The sequence below is a fragment of the Astyanax mexicanus genome, chromosome 11 (genome assembly GCF_023375975.1).
Source record: "Astyanax mexicanus isolate ESR-SI-001 chromosome 11, AstMex3_surface, whole genome shotgun sequence".
In the NCBI taxonomy this organism is placed as follows: domain Eukaryota; kingdom Metazoa; phylum Chordata; class Actinopteri; order Characiformes; family Acestrorhamphidae; genus Astyanax; species Astyanax mexicanus.
The window spans coordinates 36,561,949-36,583,042 of NC_064418.1; the positions used below are offsets into that span (position 1 = coordinate 36,561,949).

The window sequence follows — 21,094 nt, forward strand, 5'->3', positions numbered from 1 at the left end:
CGCCCGCCGATCCCGACCGCAGCTCCAGCCCACTCAGCCAGCAAAATCTCAGATCGATAAAACATCCAACACCACAGCTTTGCGGCAGTTTCACATTCATCATCGAGCTGAGGATGCAGTAAAGCCGCAGACTCGCTCCCCAACTTAAAAAAGACACATCAGCACATCCTGTGATGCTCGGGTACCACCACTGATCACAGGAGACGGCCATGTTGATTTTTTTCCGCTTGTCAGGAGAAAAGAAGGAAAGGTCCATCTTTTTCCAAGCGCTTTTTATTAAATACAGCTCTGGACAAAAATAAGAGACCACTTTTACATTTTAACAAATTGAAAACCTCTGGAATATCAAGAGGAAGATGGATGATCACAAGCCACCAAACCAAGCTGAACTGCTTGATTTTTTGCACCAGGAGTGGCATAAAGTTATCCAAAAGCAGTGTGTAAGACTGGTGGAGGAGAAAATGCCAAGAAGCATGAACACTTTGATTAAATACCAGGGTTATTCCAACGCATATTGATTTCTCATTTTCTGCAAATAAATGCCAAATTTTTTATATAAAATTTGGTAGAAATGTTGTCTGTAGTTTATAGAATAAAAAACAAGGTTCACTATACTCAAACATATACCAATAAATTGCAAATTAAGAGAAACTGATTCAGAAACTGAAGTGGTCTCTTACTTTTTTTTCCAGAGATGAATGTATATTGGTCCACATCAAAAGTCTTGACCTACACTTGACAACACCTACACTCGATTTGGTGTAGTATTGTGTACTTGCCAGACAGGGAATCAAACTATAGTTTGCTACAGGGACATTCCCCGAAAAAAGTTACAACTTGTATTATTGTATTTATTATTGTATTGTGCCCAGGACAAAAGTGAATAATAAGATACTGCTCTTATTCTGCTCATTGTAACTCTACTGCAGACTATTACCCAGCCCTTCTGCATGTCTCCTTACAGCGCAGAATGCTCAGAAGTCCTGTCGATGCAGTCAATTGATCTGGATGCTATAGCTATCGGAACACTGGCGTAACACTTTCTTCTGAGGCCTGATAACACTTTAAGGTCAGGATTCTTGACCTTAAGACTCCCAGATTCCGAAGGGAGGCTTACTTGACAGGCGTGGGCAGATCTCCGGGTCACTCTTTCTGGGCCGAAGGCTTTGGTCTCATTTAATCTCTATCTGAAGACAAGGGAACGGTATTAGCCTTGTTCTACCTCAACCGGCCCCTGTGCTTCCACAGGTCCTGACTCAGCATTTTCCCAACAAGACAAGAAGAAAAAAATACAATTATGTAGAAAGCCTTAGAGTAAATCTGCACCTCTGGCAAGTGGTCGGACAGGCAGGGAACGAGAGAGAACGAGAGAGAGAGAGAGAGAGAGAGAGAAAGAGAGAGAGAGAGAAAGAGAGAAAGGCTCAGGCACTACAGCCCTGAACAGCATGCTCTGTTCTAGGAAAGGAATCCTCTCAACTGCAGAATAAGAAGTGGAATCAGGTCAGCAGATGAGGGGATGGGGCTGATAATGAGAAACTGATGTGAAAAGGGAGAACGCAATAACAGATTGAAGAGTGTGTGAGAAAGTACAAAAGTTTATCTGCACATGAAAACCACAGTAAAATTAAGTACAGCCTTTATGTCTTCTAATATTTTTTGGGAAAATGACTTTTCCATAAATGCTCCCACCCTGATGATATAGTATTACATACATTACACTGCATCTAAGACCATGAGATCAAACTCAGAGCAGCTGGATGGGCAAAAACATGTGGAGAACAGTGAGTTATATATATATATATATATATATATATATATATATATATAAATATATATATAAAAAAAACCCTGTAAATCATATATATAAATGTATACAGGTTTGTAAGAGTAGTAGGTAACAACACTGCCTTTCCCAGTTAGACTAAGACAGACTAAAATAGGATTCCCTGGCTGGGCAAACACATAGTATTATATTTACGGTACTCAAAATATTATTTTTACATATTATATTTAACTACTTGTGCAAACTTAATTCAAATTCAAATGCTTGTTCGTTTGCACTGACAATTCTAGCAACAATAATTCACATCAACTTGCCATGAGAACATAGGGCATTCCCAAGATTCTCCATAAGTATCTTATGATTTTTGTTGTCCCAAAATACTGAAAAACAAAAACCTTACTTAAAAATATAAGTTTTTTTTCCAAACTATTAACTACTTATTATACTGTGTATTTGCCTGTACGAAGACAAACACACTCACCCAAACCTAATTACACTCTAAAAAAAATAATAATCTGTGTGAATAAACAACAATACAATCACTTTCCTTAAGCACCAAACCAATTAAATTGTTTACTTGCAATTCGTTAACATACAGATGATGAATGAGGTTTTTATCGTATTTTATTTTAGCATGTGCTCTTGTTTAAGAAGGGCATCATCTGACTGTTGGTGTATTCTCCTTATGGACTGTTGAACATACAGATTACTAGCCAGCCAGCAGTTTGTTTTGTCTGTGATAAGGTTTCCCCCATAGAGCAAAGCACAAAACACACAGATCATCTGCAGGTGATGCATATCTTATTTATATACTGTTCACACATAGAGCATCAGAGTATCTGACCACAAACAATTCATATTCATATTGGACATAGAGAAAAAAAAGAAAGAGAGAGAGAGAGAGAGAGAGAGAGAAAGAGAGAGGGAAAATACTTTCCCTCAGAGACCTATGAAACAAACAGCAGGCCAATATCCTCATATACATTCTACAGCACAGGGCTGCTAACCGAATCACGACAGCGCAGCTCTGAAAGCGAACATCCCAGGCTTTGGGAAAACATGATCTGGGTAATGGAGAACGAATAAAGAAAACACGAGAGAAAGAAACAGTTTAAAGTTTTGAAGAGGAGTGAGAAAGCTGTTCCATTTAAACACCTCCTGCCAATCTAAACACCTCAGAGACGGAGACGCAAGCCGACTGTACAGTAGGAAGACTGGAGGGAGGAGAAATGAGGAGAGGAGATATAGAACCTATACTGATGCTCAGAGGATATAAAAGATGACATGGGAATTTTTGCGTGCATGCATGCCTGTGTGTGTGTGTGACTGTGTGTGTGTGTGTGTGTGTGTGTGTTTATGTGTGTGTGTGTTGACTATTTACATGGGTGTAAGCTTGGGCCAGCGGCTAGTGCCCAGCACTAAACAGAAACACGTGGAAGATAACTTCAAAGAGCCAACACAAACTGGAGGAGGAGAGATGCTGTCCTTCAACCCTCCCACACCTCACCCTGACAGAGAGGGGGAAGAGAGAAAGGGAGAGAGAGATGGAAAGGAGGAGAAAGAAGGAAAAAAGAAAGAGAAAAGCGAAAATAAAGAGAAAAAAAGGTAAAGAGAAGGTAGAGAAAAGGAAAAAGGTAGAGAATGAGAAAGAGAAAGAAGGAGAAAAATCATTTGGCAGAGTGATTAGATATAGCTAGGGGAAAGAGGAGTGAGACAGGGTCCATCTAACAAGGTCTCGTCCTAAACCACACCCACTTCTCCGCTGATAGACAGCGATTGAAACCCATCCACACATGTGAGAACCATCAGAGCAGAGCGCTCCATGTGTTGACCTGAGGTTCAGATACCATTCTGACTTTATCTCTCTCTCTCTCTGTCTCTCTCTCTCTTTCTCTTTCTCTTTCTCTAGTGGCAGAGTTTGTTATCTGCCCAAAAATGTGCTGTTAATACTTGCTTCGCTTGTTGGCTCCCCCTACAGGTGGGAAGGGTTAATCGCTTTAACACCACTGTTGGAGATACAAATTACACTGTGTATGCCTCCTTATATGCAGATTTATGATTTACAACATGCATTTGCTGACAAGGAAGGAAGGAAGTGGTGACGGAAGTTGCTTAGGCTGGAAAAGTTCAGCTTTAACCTCTGAGAACGAGGACATGACCCACAGTAAGTTTGGCCTGTAGAGACCAAGAGAGTCCTGAGAGTGTCTAAGAGTGTCTAGTTCCTGTAGAGGTCACTGTTCTCTCTCTCTCTCTCTCTCTCTCTCTTTCTTTCTCTCTCTCTCTCTCTCTCTTTCTTTCTCTCTCTTAACCCCCTGTCAGAAGAAAACTTGTGGCATGGCGTGGCGGAGGCCGTTTATGAATAATGGAGAGGCTGGTCTGATTGAATTATCTAAAGTCATTCTGTGTGCCTTTCACGCTCTCACTCACACCAGGGCTGTGAGGCCTTTTATTTATTCATCACTTCATTATTTCTGCCCCTCCTTATTTGCCGCCATCCTTCCCTCTCTCCTTCCTGACAGAGGTCATTTAAACAGGTGAGTGGCTCTGGCCACTGCAGAGAACATCACATGAACTGTGTGAGGAGATCAGGTGTGAGAGTTCTTGAACTCTACTAGAGTAGGTGTAGGCATAGACACTATATGTCCAGCCAATACATTTTGGTACATCAAGGTTGGGGATGAAGTAGGCTGATCATCCAACATCCTGACCTCACTAATGCTCTTGTCATGTTGTTGTTGAATGGAAATGTTGTTGAGTCAAATCTTTACAGCAATGCTTCAAAATCTACTACAACATTTACATTACTTTTACCGCATTTAGCTGACACTCTTATCACTCTAGTGACTTACAAGGTTATTTCTATTACAGAGGTGGATCAATGTAGCATTAGGAGTCTGCACCAAGGACTCTTATTGGTGTAGTGCAGCACCCAGTCCCCCAGACCAGGAAATAAAGTTTAGTCTCCCACATCAGGGTTCATACATGTTTTAATCAATATATTTCCATTACTTTTTCAGGACTTTTCCATGCCTTCAAGGCAAATTTTTATGACCATACGATTTTTAAAACATCATTTCAGACATGGAAAATAAAACCAAAAATCTACTAAAACTATAATTAAAGTGGATGATTATAGTAGGTCTAAAATAAATCAGATAAAATTGTGACACACAATCTTTAATAATAAAATGTGTGTCAGATCCTGAGAGCTCCATTGTGTGGGGCTAAATTACTGAATTATCTCTAAGCTGATGTATTTGTTCCCTCACAAGAGATTTTCTCCATCTATAAACTGAAACACAGATTTGTAGACCAAATTTCCATGACTTTTCCAAAACTTTCCGGGTATTTTTATTTTTCCAAAACTTATCCAGGCCTGGAAATTGCTATTTTTAAATTTTCATGACTTTTCCAGATTTTTCATGACCGTACGAACCCTGCCACATGATGTGGAAGCTCACTGGCAGAGCGTGGTGTTATCCACTGCACCACACCAACCACAACAAAAGCAGAATAAACTTTCTTTTAACCCTTGTGTGGTGTTCATATTTTTGTTACTCCTTTACTTTGTTACTTGTATTTAATTCAGCAAAATTAAGCAATTTTACATTAAAATGCTTTACACATGCTTGCTTCACCTAAATTGCAAGCAATATAAACAGCTTACATGGTTAATATTTGCCCTTTACCTTTCTTATGTCACATTTCTTTCAGAAAGTGCTACTCTTTTTTTTTATTAGTTTTTAAATAAAATGTAAAAGAAAATCAATTTAACTCAAGATATGAGTAGAAAATTTGTTTAGTTTCAAATTTACAAATGAAGCAATGTTTATTAGCCCTTGGCCAAACATACTGTATGTAATATAAATGATTGGGGGGGGGGTGTACAGTGTGTGTTTATCGAAAATTTGTTTTGATATATGTTTTTCACAAAAAATGAGCCAATGGCAATGAGTTTGAGCTAGAAAAAATATTTTTTAGTATCATTTGATTAAAAATGAAAACACCACACAAGGGTTAATACCAACAATTTCCAGTGTCCCAATACTTCTGTCCATAGAGTGTATCTGTGTGCATTTGGCTGTATGAAGTAGCCCAGCCAGTCAGCATTTGCTGTAAGAGCATCAGCAAACATGGCTACTGTATGTGTGGTAATGTGTCTATGTAGAGAGTACTTTCGACAGCATAGTGTGTGGCTATAAAAGCTTCATCCCAGGCGCTGGGTGTGTATGTTTGTGTGTGTGTGTGTAGAGTAGAGTAGCAGTCAGGTCAGTGTAAGGCTGTGAATGCAGCAGCAGATGTGTATGAAGTAAATAGTGCTGTTCAGCGAGGTGGAGCTGATGTAGCCCTCTGAATATTTAACATCTCTCTTCCTCGCTCCGCGTCTCACTCCCAGCCCGGGCCGAGCTCAAGGGCGGAACAATAAGAGCAGTAGCCGCCTCACGCTGTCCCACCCAGCGTCCATTTCCCTGTCCTTCTCATCTCTTTTCCTTCTTGGCTGCTGCTGCCGGCGAGCTCAGCTTCCACGAAACAGCGGCTCCGTCACGCTGGAGTGCACGCTAGAGTGGCGAATTTGCTGCGCTAAGAGGCATACTGATACTCAAGCCAGCACTTACTCCGTGGCCTCTGCTAAGCTAAGCCTTTAAAGAGGTATTTCAATGAAAAATCAACTTTACACAGTTTCCTCCTTACCTCAGATGCAGCTAGGCAGCCAATACAAGCTTTTAATGCTTAAAGCTTGCTTCTGTCTGTGCTGCACCAGAGCTACGTATCTGGCTGAAGTAGCTAACAAGTAATAGAAGTTTGTAGTCAACAGTTAGCACTGCTTAACTTGTTAGCCTGATTGTTTACAAATGTGCAGCAAACTGCATCAGGCTGCTTTTAGAGATGCAATAATCCTGAACTAGACACACTGGTGTCTATCAATAAAACAAAATTCAGGATTTAACCAATAGATTAGCTGATTATTTAAGAATGTTTGAACTAAGTCATAGTAAGTAGTATTTTTTTTGTTCTGCATCTTTGTTTGGTCAACAATACAAAAATATAGAGTTGAGTCGATGAGTAAATGCTGTGTATGATTTTTTTGTCTGTGTTCACTGTTTTCCCGTTTTTTTTTTTTTTATCTGTGAGTTTTGTTCCCACCCACTTGTCTCTTGAGTCTTCCAATAGAACAATGCATACAGTATAGTGTACAGGTGTGAATAATAGAAACAGTTAATTCCATCAGTAAAAGAGTGTATGATCTATACAGTATGTGTAGTATTTGCCTATTTATATGAAATAAAAATCAACAGAAAAGCAAACAGCATGAGCGTGTCTGAGAAAGTGTGTTTCTTTGTGTGAGTCTGTGTATGTGTGTGTGTGTGTGTGTGTGTGTGTGTATGTGTGTATGTGTGTGTGTGTCTGTGTGTGTGTGTGTGTATTAGTGTGATGGGGTTAGGACTGGGTGTGTAGGAGCAGGCTCAACCCCCTGTGTCTCACACATCTGGTGCACAGACAGCCCTGCACAGCTTTATTACACACTCAATCAGTCACTCTGCTGCTTCTACAAACCCTACACACCATCTCGCTCACTCTCCTCAGTCACTTCTTGGCTCACTCACTCACTCTCTTTCTCACCTCTTTACTATACCATTCAGAATACACCTACACCACTGTACATATCGTCACCTGTACTTACGACCCACTGCACACTCTTTCAGCTCTTTCTGAAGATGCTGTAACCTGCAGGCAGTAGTACTATATTAATTTTATATTAATTTTATATTTAAACATACAGGGGTTGAACAATGAAACTGAAACTTCTGTCATTTTAGTGTGGGAGGTTTCATGGCTAAATTGGAGCAGTCTGGTGGCCAATCTTCAGTAATTGCACATTGTACCAGTAAGAGCAGAATGAGAAGATTCGATTAGCAGGGTAAGAGCATGTTTTTGCTCAAAATACTGTAACTATTGTGACCAAGACTTTGAGCAAGTCTTTGTGATATTTCAAGAGCCACGGTATCCAGGGTAATGTCAGCATACCACCAAGAAGGACGAACCACATCCAACAGGATTAACTGTGGACGCTGTAAGAGGAAGCTGTCTGAAAGAAATGTTCGGGTGCTAACCAGGATTGTATCCAAAAAAACATAAAACCACGGCTGCCCAAATCACGGCAGAATTCAATGTGCACCTCAACTCACACAGTTCCACCAGAACTGTCCGTTGGGTCAATAATAAATTATTGTGGACTAAAACCAGGTGTTTCAGTTTCATTGTCCGACCCCTGTAGCTAACTAAAGAATGAGTGTAAGTATAATTTTAATGTAATATTTAGTGTAAAAAGTATTGAAAGTCATTTTATACGAATATATTGTACAAGAAAGACCAGCTTCCAGTCATTTTAATCCATGCCAGAAGCCCCTGCCCCAAAATCCCACACATGAGAAAAAAAAACCTTAAAAAATCTTAATTTTTCTCTTTTTGGCTCGCATTCACCCTCTCTCTCTATTTCTCTCTCTCTCTCTTTGCCTCTCCGATAAATCTCTGCTAAAGCTGGACACTGCCCCAGGCGTCCACCCCCGGCAGTGTAGCCCGTGTGCTCCTGGCAGCCATGCGGACACAGAGGCAGGGCGACAGGCTGTCGATGGCAGCCCCGGGCTCCAGCTTTACGGAGGCTGGGCAGGCCCTCGGGGAGCAAGTACCTGTCCTAGCCACTGCTCATCACACTGCGACAGGTGCCACATTCAGCACAGCAGAGGAGGAAGAGGAGGGGAGATGAAGGACAACAGGGAGAGGTGAGGAAGTGCAGAGGCTCAAAGGCCTACGACATATATAGTTATGTAGTTACGTAGTCGTGTTATGTACTCTTTAGAGCAGTGGTTCCCAACCTATGGGTCGCGACCAAACCTATGGGTCGCCAAAGATCCACGATGGGTCGCGAAGCCCTCTTGATTTTAAGGGGTTTAATTTTAATACTATATATAGTCTAGGGTAAGAAAAATTCGCCGCGCTGCGCTGCGCTCTTTCTGTCTCTCTCTCTCTCTCTCTCTGGCGCGCGCGTGGGCGCTCTCTCCGGCAGCGCGGAGCTGAATTCAGCGCGAGGCTGAATATAATAATATAAGAATATAAGAATATAAAACTCAGTTTAGTTAAATAAATGAAAATGAGTGAGGGCCTGTAAAGTTAATCAATTATTGTCCAATATTTGGACAGGTTGAGGTTTTGGTGAGCTGTTTTACTGATTTGAAACTGAAACTGAAACTGATATTATTCTTTTTTTTTTGTTTGTTTTTATTTTATATAAATTATTTTTTATTCATTTTAAATAGTTGTATTATTTTATTGATCTAATTATTTTTTTCTTCATAAGATAAAAATTCCTTATGTTTTATGTATCAATTTTTCCTTTTTTACGTGTTTATTTTATTCCATCTTTTACATTGGGGGGGGGGGGGGGGGGGGGGTCACCAAAGCTTACAATGGTAAAAATATGGGTCCCTGAAGAAAAAGGTTGGGAACCACTGCTTTAGAGTGTACTGTTTCTGTATGTATGTGTGTTTTTCTCATTCACATCTAGTGATCATGAATGACCCCATTTCCAAATTTAGGGCACTGCTGAAGTTTCTCGCAAATGGGGTCATAACAGAACATTCCGTATGAGGGCCAGAAGTTGAGGAACATGTGCATGTGTGATTGGCAGGTGTTGGCAGGTGGTGGCAGGCGCTAGATGTTCTAATCTGGTCCAACCTGGCCTTGCTCTCTCTGGGAAGGTAGATGGCGCTCTCCCCACATAACTCCAAAGGGTGATCAGCACAAGGCATCTGTGAGCTGATGTATTGGAACCGAGTCTCTGTGCTTTCCTCCGAGTGCATTATGATGCTACTCAGCAATGCAGCATCAGCAGCAGTTTAAAAAAAGGTGGAGTCTGGCTTCATATGTGTCAGAGGAGGCATGTGCTAGTCTTCACCCTCCTGGTGTTAAGGCAATACTAGTGATAGGGGGAGTCCTAATGAGTGGGTTGGTTAATTGGCTGTGTAAATTGGGGAGTAAATGAGATAAAAGAAAAGAGAGGACAAAAAAAAGGGACAAGAAAGGGGCTATAGGTCAACCATATGAGAATAGGGGTCCATTTAGGTAGCTTCCCCTGGTACCATTCCCAACTAGATAAGCTCTATAAGTAAAGGAACATGTGGATGCATGGTGATTGGCAGGTGATGTCAGGTGCATGTTCTAATCTGATCTCACCTGGTAGGTCGCAGCCCAGGATCTCCAGCCTCATTCCAATGCCAGCAGGCGACCACCTCTCCGGATACACCCGGATATACTGGCTCGCAACCTCATCGAACCTTCGGATCTCCGGAGTGTCGTAGTGCGTGTTTCCCTCGAAAATCTGCGAAGACACATTGGATTTAGTACAAGGGAAAGAGAACGAAGAGAAAAAGAAAGAGAAACAGAGAAGAGAACAAATGTGGGGATTTACTCCAGGTTTAGGAGCCTCCAGTGGCCTGAGGAGGGAGCTCTGTTAGGGAAGTTTTAATTAACACAGCTGTAAATGATTTCGCTGGAATGTTATCAACACCAGCAGTATAATTGAATTCTGCTCTCGGAACAGACGTGAAGTACAGTGAAATGGAAGTGCTGAGTCACTAAGACGGATATTTAATCGGAATTAAGCGACTGTTAGTTCTCAATATTGATTGAGAAATGGAGAATAGAGCTGACTGCTCGTTTTTAATTTTTTTTTTGTATGGTTAATATAGTTAAATTTCACAGGTTTTTAAGAAACTGATCCAATAATGACTAATGACTGAATTCTCTAATGAAGTCATGCCTTTTACCTTTAAATTTTTTTAACCTTCACACTTTTATTTTGCTGTAGTAATTCATGTTTTTGACTGGATTATGATACAAATAATTAATCTCGTCGTTAGATACACAATGATTTACATTTAAAGCAGCACTAAGGAAGAACAGCACTAAATTCCTAACCTTCGGCATTCCGGTCTTGGGATCGTTGAAGAAGGTCCAGTCTTTTCCGTTCATGCTGTGCGCTAACCGGTACTTCCTGACGAAGGCGCGGTTTTCCGCACTGCTGCTACCGTCCACTAAGCGGGCGCCCTGCGTGATGATGCCCCTCACAGTCTTGGGGATGACGAGGTCCACCTGCAACCATTCCTCGCCGGCCACAGGCTGCGCAGGGCTGGGGAACCATCCAGAGCGGCTGGCCACCAGGCGGGCTGCACCTGTAGAGCCGTGGATGTCCCGCATGGAGGAGGCGGTGATTTGGGAATCGGGCAACAGACCCGAGAGCATGCCCTGCATCTCGGAACATGGAGCATCTAAACAGAAGAAGAGGGAGACGAAGAAGAAGAAAGAGATGAGTGATGGGCAGGAAAACGAGGATTGACAGTTTAAGGCTAGAGGGATCAATGTTTTATGCGGTTATGTCATAGGAGGAGCCTGAGGTGTAAATAATAAATAAAAAGATGTGGTTACAAAAGCAGCTATGAACATGAGCATGGGTGAGGAGTGTGTGTACAGAAGTGTGCATGTGTGTGGGGTGTGTGTGGGTGCTTTTTTATTTTTTTTTATTGTTATGCGTCCAGGTGTTAAGAGGCTCATCCCAAAAGAGGGATGACTAGAGAGAGAGAGAAAAAAAAGCTAGACCTGAAGAAGATCAACACTGTGTGTGTGTGTGTGTGTGTGTGTGTGAGTGTACACCGTGCTCACTCCTACTCTATCACTGCTATTCTTTTTTCAGCACACATTCTGAGGCAATGTGGAAATGGGCATTTCTACAAATAAATGATTGATTGTAGCCTGTGGCTTAGAAACAGAAGAAAAGTGAACAAAAAAAAAGAGAATCCATCCTTCAGCATCCAGAGGCCCACCCACACTTGGAGAGACCAAAAGAAGCAATAAAACTTTGATGTAGGCTAATGCCAGGACTCTGAGTGACTGTTTCACGAGTCTTTTTATGGGCTTGGCACAGCCAGCTCAGTCCAAGGTGGGCATTAGTTCCTCATAAGCCAGAGAGGAGAGAGGGCAGTTACTCGTCCTACTTGAAAGCCAGCCGTTTTGGGCTGGCTGCCCACCGGCGATGGCCCCCCAGGACCAGAGCAAAGCTAATATGGCGGCAAGTGCCATGTTTATGTGTCATTTGTGTCAGTGCTGAAAAAGGCCCCGTGCCTAAAAGCGCATTTGTCCTGCTCACTGTCGACAAAAATAGGAGCGAATCGCTGCTTAACGCAATAATGATTTAGTGTGATGGAGATCGGCGATAGCATCAGCGCAACATAAAAAAAAAACAGCCCACCTCTCATCTGCTGTAGAGGAAACAAACAGAATTAGGGTCCTCTAATTTCCCCCATCTCCATAAATAGCCAAACTCGATTACATGCCCTGAATAGAGCAGATAAATACAGTGTTGAGTTCAGGGTGACAGGGACAGCGCCTAGCTCCATCATTTACTGTACACCAGACCCTTTTTAAGTGCTCTCTTATTTTTATCCAGAGCTGTATGTATGTATGTATATGGACGTGTTTCCATACCTGTGATCTGGCAGCCATAGAGCTCAAAACGCAGCGCGATCCCATTCTTCCAGGTCTGAGGCCTGATGCGGACAAAGCGGGCCAGGACAGGCTGAGGGATGCGGTTCAGAACCACCTCTGACGGGTCTGTGTTGGCGTGGAAAACCTGGAGAGAAGATGCAGAGTGAGAAAGGCTGATTAGAAAAGAAAGAAAAACGAATTATAGTCCCAGCAGTTTCATTCAACATCAGTCACAGTGCAGTTTCACCATCACAAACAAGCTCACAGGCTCATGCGCACACTATGACGCCATCAGTGGGTCTTTACTGTGGTCAAGAAAGATCATCTCTTTAATCACTGTATAAACAGACTCTCACACACACTCCCACACCCCTGCACACACACACACACACACACGTACACACTGGGGACTTTGGCTGAAACATAAACTCTGTTGATTCATCAGGCTCCAGAGGCTAGATGGATGAGAGTGTTTGGAGACAGACAGAAGGGTGTGTGTGCCAGTGTGTTTGTATGTGTAGGGGTTTGAAGTTGAGAACTAAGTGTCAGAGTCTACAGTAATGCACAGCCTCTTATAAACACTAAACAGCCCACACACTCCTCCAGCACTGCGCTCAAACACTGAGGCCTGATTGTTTCTGGATGCGCGTCTCCCGCTGTTTATTATTGGTTTAATGGTTTCCTGTTTGAACTAAAGCCGAACATCACCCACAGCACTGCGTTTTAAATATAACCTGGTTCAGGTTATATCACTGATACACAAAAAATATAGCAAATTTAAACTGAATATTTAATGAACAATATCCAATATAACATTAAAAAATCTATATATTTATGACTATTTACTTATGGAGTAGTAGTAGTAGATTTATTTTGTAGGTAGAAGATCAAAGTGCTTTACAGACAGGTACTACAGACTAATATATGGCCCTATATAGCCATATATGAAAAGGCTTGGACATATATTTCTAAACATATGTACATATGTATTGTACGCATGTCAATAAGCATCATAAAATTAAGACATATGCATAATATATGAATCATACACACATGGCATAAAGTTATCCAAAAGCAGTGTGTAAGACTGGTGGAGGAGAACATGCCAAGATGCATGAAATCAGTGATTAAAAACCAGGGTTATTCCACCAAATATTGATTTTTGATCTCTTGAACTCTTGAATTAGTTTTTTTTTTCATTATTTTAATACATATCTTTTTAGTTATTTCAGCCATGTCTCAGTTTTTGCTAATAAATGCTCTAAATGACAATATTTTAAGTTTAAAAGCATTAATTTTCTGTTGTTACTGATACATTCCTGTAAAAAAAAATGTCATGAAACACAATGGATAAGCTTATCCACTATGTATTGATTTTCTGAAATACCTGAAATTGCTTATTGTATAACATCACAACACTGAAGTAAATAAATAATGTTTCCTTATGTCATTACAAGGAGCAAAAAAAGAGAGAGAGGAGCTAAAGTTCTAAAAATTGAAGCTTGAGATGCTTTAGAAGAAGTGTAACAGTGTTAATACACGTAAATATTGTTTATGATAGCTGCTTAACTAATTGATTATACGCCATTTTGCAAATAACCTGAATCAGAAAAATATCTTTTTCAGTGACATCACTGAGCTGCAGACAAGCACATGCTTTTTCTTTGCAGCAGTCGGTCGGTTCTGCAGCAACTGTGTGTTTGAGGCAGTGGGTCCAGGGGCGTTAAGCAGTGACAAGATGACAAGTTCAGATAACATATCTCCATCTCTCTCTCTCTCTTACCCTCACTCTCTCTCTCTATCTCTTACCCTTACTCTCTCTCTCACTCACTCCATCCGACAAAGTGTCAGCCCTTGTCAGGCGGCTCTCTGGAGAGCAGAGAGAGGAAGAAGAGAAGACTTGGACTAGGCCACGTTCTGCTTCAGTGCTCACACACAAAGCCTGGACCCTCTGGACCCGACCCACCTCAGGATCCAGTGACACCGAGGCCAGCTGGCCTGGGACTGGACCGGGTCAGGCCTGGTCTATGTTTGTGCAGGCAGTGGAGAAGGAAGCAACACAGAGAGAAGCAGAAGCAGGAGGAGGAGAGGAGGAGAAGGAGGAGGAGGAAAAACAAGAAGCTTGGAGGAAACTCCCAACATATCATCAAACGAAACAAACACGACCAAAGACCTACAGTCATTAATCACACGGCGGATGGGTGGGGAAACGTCAGTTAAAGCAGGGGGGAGCAGAGAAGTGAGGGATGAGAAAAGAGTGAGAGTGAGAGGAAGCAGTATAAAGAAGAAGGATAGAATGAGAGCAAGAGAATGAAAACAGTAACAAAACAAATAATGGCAGAGAGAGAGAAAATGAATGAGAAAGGAGTAAAAAAAGTGGAGAAAAGAAAGAGAAAAAGGGATACAAAAAAGTAAAATAACAGAAACAAAAGATAAAAGATAAAAGCAAGAAAGTGAGAGAGAGAGGGATTGAAATACGGGGTAGCATAAGAGAAATAAAAAAAGAGAATAAGACAGAGGGTGATAACTAAGAGAAATTAATAATAAGAGACAAGAGAGTGACAGAGTGATACTGTGAGAGAAAATGAGAAAAAAATGAATGGGAGAAAAAAAATGAGAGCATGAGTGAAAAAGCAAGAGAGGGTGAAAGAGGAAGAAAAAAAAAGATGAGGTAAAATAAGTTAAATGAGAGAGAGAGAGTGAGATTTTGGGAGAAAAGCAAGAGTAAGAGAGAGGGACACAAGTATAGACTAAGAGAAATGATATATAAATAAGTGATAGAGAAAGAGATAGAGGGAAGGAAAGAAAAACAGACAGAGAGAGATGGATAAAGATATCAGATATGTGTGAGAAAGAGAGAGAGTGTGTGTAAAAGAGAGAGATTGAGAGAGAGGGACACTGCTGCGCACAGGATGATGCTCAGAAGCTGCTGGAGATGTGTTGTATCTGTACAGCAGACTACATCAAACGTGCGCACACACACACAGAGAGAGAGAGGATGCGGACGCTTACAGACAGTGACAGTGAGCAGCTGTCAGAGGGAGGATACACACCGGAGTGTGTCAGAAACTTTATGAGCTATTGTGCATGTTTTGTGTGTGTGTGTTTTGTGTGTGTGACCTTTCCTCCCGTCTACATGTACAGATCCTTCTCACCACTGCACAGCGTGAGAAGTGTGTGTGTACGGCCCAAGGTCAGCCCGTGCATAATATATCACTCCGAAGAGTGTGTGTGGGAGAGTACTGTGTCTCACGTTCCAGTGACATAATCTCACACCCACCCCGCACGGTAAGAAAACACACACTTATCACACACTCGTCTAAAGGGTGTGTGAAACACGGCGTGGCCTGGTGTGCACTCTGAGCTCTGAGCGGCTTAGCTAAGGGCAGGCAAACACCGGCACCCCACCTATTTAATACAATTACAGCTGCACCTTTACTCAGCATACACACAGTGCGCATTGTTCTGACGACCTCAAACACAACCTGAGGCAAACACACACACACAGACACACACACACACGCTTACATAAACACATCAGTGGTACCTTTGGAAGGACCTCCACTGATATAATGGTACAGTATAATATGTACTGTATATAATCAAACACTGCTGCTCCCAGACCAGAACCCTTCCCTACGCCCTACTCTGATTGGCTAATGCTTTTAATCCAATCCATTGGGTAAGCCCTGGTATTAAATAGGAAAACTGTGCCACTTTCACCCATCTGCATGCTCAGGGATTTAAACCCAAGACCCTCCGGACACTGTGGGTTAAATTAAAGGCACAAAGCTCTGTAACCGAGCTTTAACCACCGAACTGCCGAGAGGAGGAAAATCCTAAAAAAAAAAAAAAGACTAAAAGACTGGAAAAGGCAGAACAGGATTGGGAAGTTCAATTATTGGGAGAGCCCAAGGGGAGGAAGTGGTCAAAACGGCACCAAAGAGCAATGATTTCCCTCAGGTCCCGCTGGCTCTACTGTATATACAGTATATCTGCGTAGAGGAGGTCGAGACTAAAGCTCTTGGCTCCAGCATTAGCTGATATGCGTGGAAAGGCAGTGGGTCAAATACTGTCGAAAGCAGAATGAAAAAAAGAAACCAACAGACAGCATTTTAAAACCTTTTAAATCTTATTTATTCTATATTATATTTTATTATATATACAGCTCCACCTAAAAATAATGAGTTTCTTTGATTTTACCAAATTGAAAACCTCTGTAATATAATCAAGAGGAAGATGGATGATCACAAGCCATCAAACCAAGCTGAACTGCTTGAATTTTTGCACCAGGAGTGAGTAGCATAAAGGTATCCAAAAGCAGTGTGTAAGACTGGTGGAGGAGAACATGCCAAGATTAATGAAAACTGTGTTTAAAAACTAGGGTTATTCCACCAAATATTGATTTCTGAACTCCTAAATATTTTTGTTATTTCAGCCATTTCTCATTTTCTGCAAATAAATGCTCTAAATGACAATATTTGTAGTTGGACTGTATATTCATTTTACTAAAACATATACCTATAAATAGCAAAATCAGAGAAACTGATTAAGAAACTGAAGGGGTCGCTTATTTTTTTTTTCTAGAGCTGTATATATTACACTGTTTGATAGATATACAGACATATACATAGAGTTTTTGACCTCAAACACACACAAAAGCATACACTAGTACATACACACACACTCATGCACACCTGGCCATGCTCTCTTTGTACCAGCCTGGTCCCAGACTGGTGTTGTGCTGACAGACACACCGGTGCTGGTAACGACACACTGCCACACGCTGAAAGAGGAGAGCTGCTGTCAGCCTTGCCACGAGCCGCCCATCGTCTACTGATACAAGGCCACCCTCTCTCTCTCTCTCTTTCCCTCTGTCTATTCCTCACTCTCTCTCTCTCTCTTTCACTGTCACACTCTTTTCCATGATCTCCCTCGCTCACTTTCTACTCCCAGCCTCTCCTCTTTTATTTGCCTCACTCACTCTACCCCTCCCCATCCATCTTTCTCCTTCTTTCAAAGAGAGCGGCGGCTCGGCGCTGGCTGTCACTCACGCACTTCCTGCGCATAAGCATCAGAGCTATAACAAATGGCTGCAGCACATCACTGTGACATTTGAAGGCTTCTGCTAAATTGCAACCCTGCATTAGCATGCACAGCCAGCGCAGGCTTTCTATTAGGTAGTATTTCAAAGGGGAGAGAGGAGGAACTCCAAAACTGAGGATCGACGGATTAGAGTCTACACCTGGAAAACAGCTTAGAAAAAAGTTACCACACTCTTAAAAATGGAACTTCCAAGAGTTCTTTGGATGCAGTTCGGCTTCTGTAAACAATATTTCAGATGGGCTGGGGGCTGTGTGAGAAACACAGCTTCATTATGAGAGCTCTAAAACATCCCAAGCTTCCAAGATCCTACCATGCTTTGTCCAGTACCCTATAATCACGCCTTTTTGGACATCAGTCACATCATACTTTTTTGCCCTTGATTATAGTTTAGCATTCTGCTGCAACCGACTAAAGAGTTCGTTCCAAACCAGGGACTGTCTTCATATTTCAATAGGAATGCATAATAGACTTTTTTTTTTATTAACTCAATATAGTGTAGTCAAAAAACACATTTAAGTCTCTTAACAGTTAAGTTTGGCCATTACATGGTGGGCCACAAAAAATAAATCTGTTCTGTAAAATGAAGTGTAATAGGATGTAGTGCAACAGACTAGTAGCTCTCCAGCCCAGAGGGTTGTTGAACTCAATAGCAGAACAGTTGATCTCAAAGCAGGTAAACCCGAGAAGAAAGGAAAAAATAAATAAATAAACACACCGCTCCTCACGCGGGATCAAACCCGTGACATCAGGGTCGCGGCCAAATCCGCTATCGCAGCCCCAGCTACGGAATTGGGACAAAACGCCCTTATAAGGAAACAGGAAGCGCAAGAACGGGCAGTAAAATTAGAATGTGCAGAAACTAAAGTCACGCCAAGTGCGGCAGAGAGACGGGAAGAATGTAAATAAATGCTCGCCAAAGAAACTTTTTTTTTTTTTTTTTATCGTTCATCATAGTTCAAACAACCTCCCGGGCCAGATGTTTCATGCCTAACTTCATAAGTTCAAGTCCCAGCATGAGCTCAGGCTATGCACCGCCACTATGATAAAAAGATCGCGGGTTCGAATCCTGTTCATGTAGCTTGCCATCGGCTAGCGGAGCCCTGAGAGAGCACAACTGGCCTTTTGTTTGTAGCAAGGGCTATGTGTGTGTGTGTGTGTGTAATCAAAAGCAGAGATGGAAACACAGGAGGGGCTGGGAGTTGAATGACTAGCAGTAGAACAAACAACATACACACATCCGTATACACACACACACCTTCAAATGCTGCTACTGCAGTATGGTGGGTTTGGAGAGGAAGCATGTGCTCCAGCATCCACATGAACACACACAACGTGATTACCACACACACACTCAAACGCTAAAACTATGAATTACAGAGGTGGTGAGTGGCAACAGCCGAGGGGCATTTTCCCCCTTGTTTTGTTTTTTTTTTTTTATGTGTGGCGCAGGCACTCATCTCATTTTCCCTCCTCCCTCCATCCCTCCCTCCCTCTTTCATTCCCCCATTCTCTTACTCGCTCACCCACTCACGCGCTCACCCACTCACCCTGCGCACAGGTGAAAAATGGCTCCTGGTGGCGAGTGCTGCTGCTGCTCCTGTTTAAGGCAGTGCAGGTTTGTGCTGAGCTGATCTCATTAGAGCAGGCCTGACTGCAGCGGTGCCTCTAGGCTGATATACTGTACCTGACTTGGGGAGGCTGGGTGGGAGATTTACACAGCAAACAGGACAAATCACTCAGAGCCTTCTAATCTAAGGCTTCAAACACATTTACACTAGCAACATTTTAAATCTACAAGGCGCGATGCTTCCAATTCCCTCCGATGAAGCTTTCCGCACCAGCGGTTTCAAAGATGCATGAACTAGAAGTGGAATAGCAGAATACAATCTGTATGATAAATCACGTCTGAGCGGAAGAGAGAAGCATTGTTATTATGCTGGGGACCAAAAGGAGCACACTCTTTGAAATCTGAACTCAAGATTTACTTCCTTTAAATGCAGTTAGACTGTTGTGCCACCCGCAATCTGTGAAATTGCACCACATTGCACAACATAGAGACAGTTACAGGGGTTGGACAAACCAGATACTGAAACACCTGGTTTAAGACTACAATAATTTATTGTCCTGATGGACAGTTCTGGTGGAAACAGAAGAGTTGAGGTGCACTTGAATTCTGTCGTGATTTGGGCAGCCAAACATCCCTTTGAGACAGCTTCCTCTTGCGTCCACAGTTAATCCTGTTGGATGTGGTTCGTCCTTCTTGGTGGTATGCTGACATTACCCTGGATATCGTGGCTCTTGATGCATCACAAAGACTTGCTGTCTTGGTCACAGATGCTCCAGCAAGACGTGCACCAACAATTTGTCCTCTTTTGAACTCTGGTATATCACCCATAATGTTGTGTGCATTGAAATATGTTGTGCAAACCTGTGCTCTTACCCTGCTAATTGAACCTTCACACCCTGCTCTTACTGGTGCAATATGCAATTATTGAAGATTGGCCACCAGGCTGCTCCAATTTAGCCATGAAACCTCCCACTAAAATTACAGGTGTTTCAGTTTCACTGTCCAACCCCTGTATGATATAGCTTTGCATTGTTTCTTGGACACACACAAGTTTGATCCAAAGAAATCAATCATGGACTATCAACTGTGGACTGTTTCTGTTGGTTCACCCAATGCTCACTGTATACAGACAGCGCTTTTGTGTAAAAATGATAACATGCTAAATGTAGCCATCACCTGAATGTCATAATTAATGTAGTTAATTATGAGTTTGGATATAAAGAGCTGCTCTCTCTCTCTCTCTGGGCTCAGACAGATGGGCAGGGCAGTGAGAGCGGTCGGAGGTAAACAGGCGTGTGAATAATTGAAAAAGGACGTCTGCCAGTCCCAAAGTTGTTTTCCTTTTTATGCTCATCCTCGGCTCATCCCTTAGAGGACGGTAGAGGGGCGAGAGTTCGCTGCCTTAGGGGGAAACTCTGGCAGACACTGACTGAAGACTGAAGGGCTTGAATCAGAAGGTAAGGCACTAGAATATGTGTGTATCTGTGTGTGTGTGTGTGTGTGTGTGTGTGTGTGTGGTCTCCAGTACTTGGTTATGGGGCCATGTCTGGCGAAAAATATTTGAGGTAGGGTGTAAATTATTCACAGGTCCGCTTTGTGTCTGGTGGCATTGGGGGAGCTAAAATAGTAAAGACCCCCTACAGTGACAGAGAGAGAGAGACAGACAGACAGACAGACCAACAGACAGACTTGCAGCCACCTCTCAATATATTGGCCCTTCTCTTACACACCCACACACCTCTAGCTATTTGCACGTACAGTATATTTCCAAACTAGTAAGGTATTCGGACACCTGCTCATTTACTTATTACTTCCGAAATAAAGGGTATTTTAAAAGAGTTTATCCTGCTTTTGTTTGAGTAAGTGTCGCTTTACAGATTTTTATGCATTGCTGCGAATGTTTAATTGAATTCAACAACATTAGAAGACATTGGATTTGGTGTTGATTTAAAAAAAAAGTGACTCAACGTTGATATGGCAACGCTGTTTCAATGTTGTTCACTCAACCTTTAATAAAACATAGCTCACTAAAACTAGAAAATCCTATGAACTCACCACTGTTACCCACCACTATTAATCTGATTCAATATCTGATCTCA

General features: G+C 42.1%; 1 protein-coding gene across 2 annotated transcripts in view; it reads right to left on the reverse strand.

The window, feature by feature from the left end:
* nrp2b (neuropilin 2b) overlaps nucleotides 1-21,094 on the reverse strand; it is a 113,446-nt gene that overhangs the window by 27,209 nt on the left and 65,143 nt on the right. For both annotated transcript variants that reach the window (XM_007234155.3, XM_022680251.2), the window contains exons 8-10: nucleotides 12,323-12,467; nucleotides 10,760-11,109; nucleotides 10,016-10,160 (exon numbers count right to left, since the gene is read on the reverse strand). In XM_007234155.3, the coding sequence (XP_007234217.2) occupies nucleotides 10,016-10,160; nucleotides 10,760-11,109; nucleotides 12,323-12,467 (640 nt within the window). The remainder of the gene's footprint in view (nucleotides 1-10,015; nucleotides 10,161-10,759; nucleotides 11,110-12,322; nucleotides 12,468-21,094) is intronic.